Here is a 2861-nt window from a genome sequence, read left to right as displayed (position 1 = left end):
TTCTTGTCGCCCTTCCAAAAAAACCTTCGAATCCACTCCTCCACCTTCTTAAGAAAGCTGGTGGGAGCCAACATGGCCGTGAATTGGAAGATAGGCAGGCTGGTCAGAACATACTTAATAAGCATTGTCTTCCCAACAAGATTCAGCCACGAGAAACCCCAAGACTGAATTTTATTCTTGAATTTCTCAACCATTGGGAGCCAATCTTTGCTAGAGTGACTCCTTTGGAAGATAGGAAGGCCCAAATAGATGAAATAATTCCAACTAGCAGAGCCATCGAAGCCCAAACATCTGGATATTAAGGAGAGATCAGTGTTGGAGATATTCCAACCATAGAAATGGCATTTCCCTTCATTTATTTTACTGCCCGAAGTACCACAGAAGTCGTCCAACACTTTCCTAAATCTGGAGGTAGAGTATACGGAGGTAGCACCCAACAGAAGAGAATCATCAACGAACAATGCATGATTAATATCCTTGACACCTCTAGCAATCCTAAGACCCATAATCTCTTGATCCACTGACACTTTTCTAAATAAAAGCTCAGAACTAAAGCTTGCAAAACAAAAAGAAGAGGAGAAAGAGGGCAGCCTTGGCGCAAACCTCTAGAGGCTTTAAAGAACTCTGTTGCTCTTCCATTCACCAGAGGGGCAATCTAGGGCTCAAAGATGCAAGCCTAGACCCATCTAATAAACTCTTGACCAAACCCAAACTTATGCATCACATCAAAGAGGAAATTGTGACGAACTCGATCAAATGCATTAGTTAGGTCTAGCTTCAATACCATACCTTTTTCTTTCCATTGCAAACTAGAATGAATAGCCTCTTGCACGAGGATTATGTTATCCACGATCTACCTACCCTGAACGAACCCCCCTTGATTTTCAGGTATAATGGAGGGCAAGAGGACCTTCAATTTGTTGGAAATCACCTTTGTTATGAGCTTGTAACCAATGTTGCATAGCGAAATCGGACGAAACCTGTTAAAAGTGTTGGCTCCCTTCTCCTTTGGGATGAGGGTGAGAAAGGAAGAATTTGTGCTACCTCCAATTTTCTAGTAGTTTTGAGATTTTAAAACCATTCTATTCAGGTCCTTCTTCACTATTTTCCAACAGACTTGGATGAATCTAGCTGTGAAGCCATCCGGACCCGGAGCTTTGTCCAGCTCCATTTCATAGAGCGCAACCTTTATTTCTTTTCTGGTAACTTTAGCTTCCAGCTGATGATTCATACTTAAAGAGATCTTGGAGGGGATAACATCCAAGAACCTTGTGTCCTGACTCATAACCTCGACTTCACTGTAGAGTTTCTCAAAATGGGAGAAGGTAGCCCCTTTGATACTTGTGAAATCCTTGTGGGTAACGAGATCTTCCTTTATTTCAGATATTGTGTTAAAGGACCTTCTAGCTTGGGCTTGCTTGTGGAAGAAGGAGGTATTCCTATCTCCTGCTTTCAACCACAGACTATGGGATTTTTGTCTCCAATATTCTTCCTCTTGCAAGCAAGCTTTGTGGAAGATTTGCTGTAGGTTTCCTTCTTTGGCTATAGAAGCCTTCAAGGGGTCCTCCTCTTCCATTTGCAGTTGGTGCTTCTCGAGGGAGGCATGGGCCATCTTCCTTTCATCAGCCAGATTGGGAAGAGTTTTAGCCCAGCTCTTCAGAACAACCTTTACTCTTCTTAATTTTTCCTCCCATACAAAGAAAGGAGACCCTGTGACAGGCCGATTCCAGCTTTCTTTAACCTTATCCATAAAGTCTGAGTGCTTGCCCAAAATTTCTGTGTGCTGAGAGCTCCAACCTTATGGGTTTATGATCTAAAATGCTGCATGGCAGAATGAGCATCCTAGCTTCTAAACCAAGGAGAAGATAGGAACTTTGAACAAGGAATCTATCTAATCACGTAGCAATATGGCCAGGACCCATTCTTTTATTTGACCAAGTATACTTACCTTTCAAGGGCTTGATGTCGAGCAGATCCCAATCTTGCATGATGTCCTCCACCCATTCCCTCGCTGGATCCCTTACTATGCTGCCACCTCTCTTCTCGGAAGAGCTTAAAGTTATATTCAGATCCCCTGCGATGATAATATTTCCTAGAGTTTCTTCCTCAACCATGAATTTGATTGAATCCCAACACTGCTTCTTTTCCCTTGCATTTACCGACACATAAACATTAAAAAGGCTAAAGGTCTCCCTTGTTTCTCGCCTTATGAATTGCATAAGCTGCCAATGAGTATTTTGCTTTCCATTGACCAATTCCAACTTGGCTTCATTCCAAAGAGCTCCCAGCCCTCCCGATGCTCCTCGGGCTGAGACAACCTGCCCTCCACTTTTTCTCCAAAGGTTCCTGCTTACTTGGAGGAAGATATTCTTCTCCAACTTAGTCTCCTAGATCAGTAGGATATCTGGGTTTTCTATCCTAATCAAGCTTCGCATAGCTTCTTCTTTTTGCTTGCTCCCCAACCCCCTGCAATTCCAGGAGACAATATTCATTATTTACCTTTCTGAGATTGGGTGGCCCCTTTGGGGCCCTGTCCTTGACTTCTTGTAATCTTTGGTGTTTTTGCTAGAAGCTTCTCCAACGTTGGTTGACTGCCTTGGAGCTTGTCTTTATATGTTTCTCGCTCTCTTTTTTCCCAGTCAGACTTCCTTCCTCTTGTCGATCTATGGGACAATGTTTGGGAGTCACCTATTTCTCCTTCCTCCTCAGATTCTTCCGAATCTTGTTCTTCCTTTTCCATATCTGTAGCCTTTCCCTTAGGGCTTACTGCTGCACTCTTGCCTTGCCTGGAGTTTTCGAGGATCTCTTTCTCATTCACCTCCTTTTGCTGTTGTTCTGTTTCTTGCACTTCAATTGAGGCT

General features: G+C 43.2%; 1 protein-coding gene across 1 annotated transcript; it reads right to left on the bottom strand.

Annotated features, from left to right (window-relative positions):
- Positions 1-1054: 1054 nt before the first annotated feature.
- On the bottom strand, positions 1055-1750 carry LOC149230326 (uncharacterized). Its single transcript, XM_089381273.1, has one exon. It carries the CDS (start codon positions 1748-1750, stop codon positions 1055-1057), a length of 696 nt encoding a protein of 231 aa, XP_089237399.1.
- Between the last annotated feature and the right edge of the window lie 1111 nt (positions 1751-2861).

The sequence above is a fragment of the Pinus tabuliformis genome, chromosome J (genome assembly GCF_031772625.1).
Source record: "Pinus tabuliformis cultivar Carrire ecotype Pingquan chromosome J, CPIR1, whole genome shotgun sequence".
In the NCBI taxonomy this organism is placed as follows: domain Eukaryota; kingdom Viridiplantae; phylum Streptophyta; class Pinopsida; order Pinales; family Pinaceae; genus Pinus; species Pinus tabuliformis.
This window is presented reverse-complemented; position numbering and strand designations above follow the sequence as displayed.

Excerpts from the sequence above, each read along its gene's own strand:
- LOC149230326 (XM_089381273.1), bottom strand. The coding sequence starts at position 1,750 with ATGGATAAGGTTAAAGAAAGCTGGAATCGGCCTGTCACAGGGTCTCCT.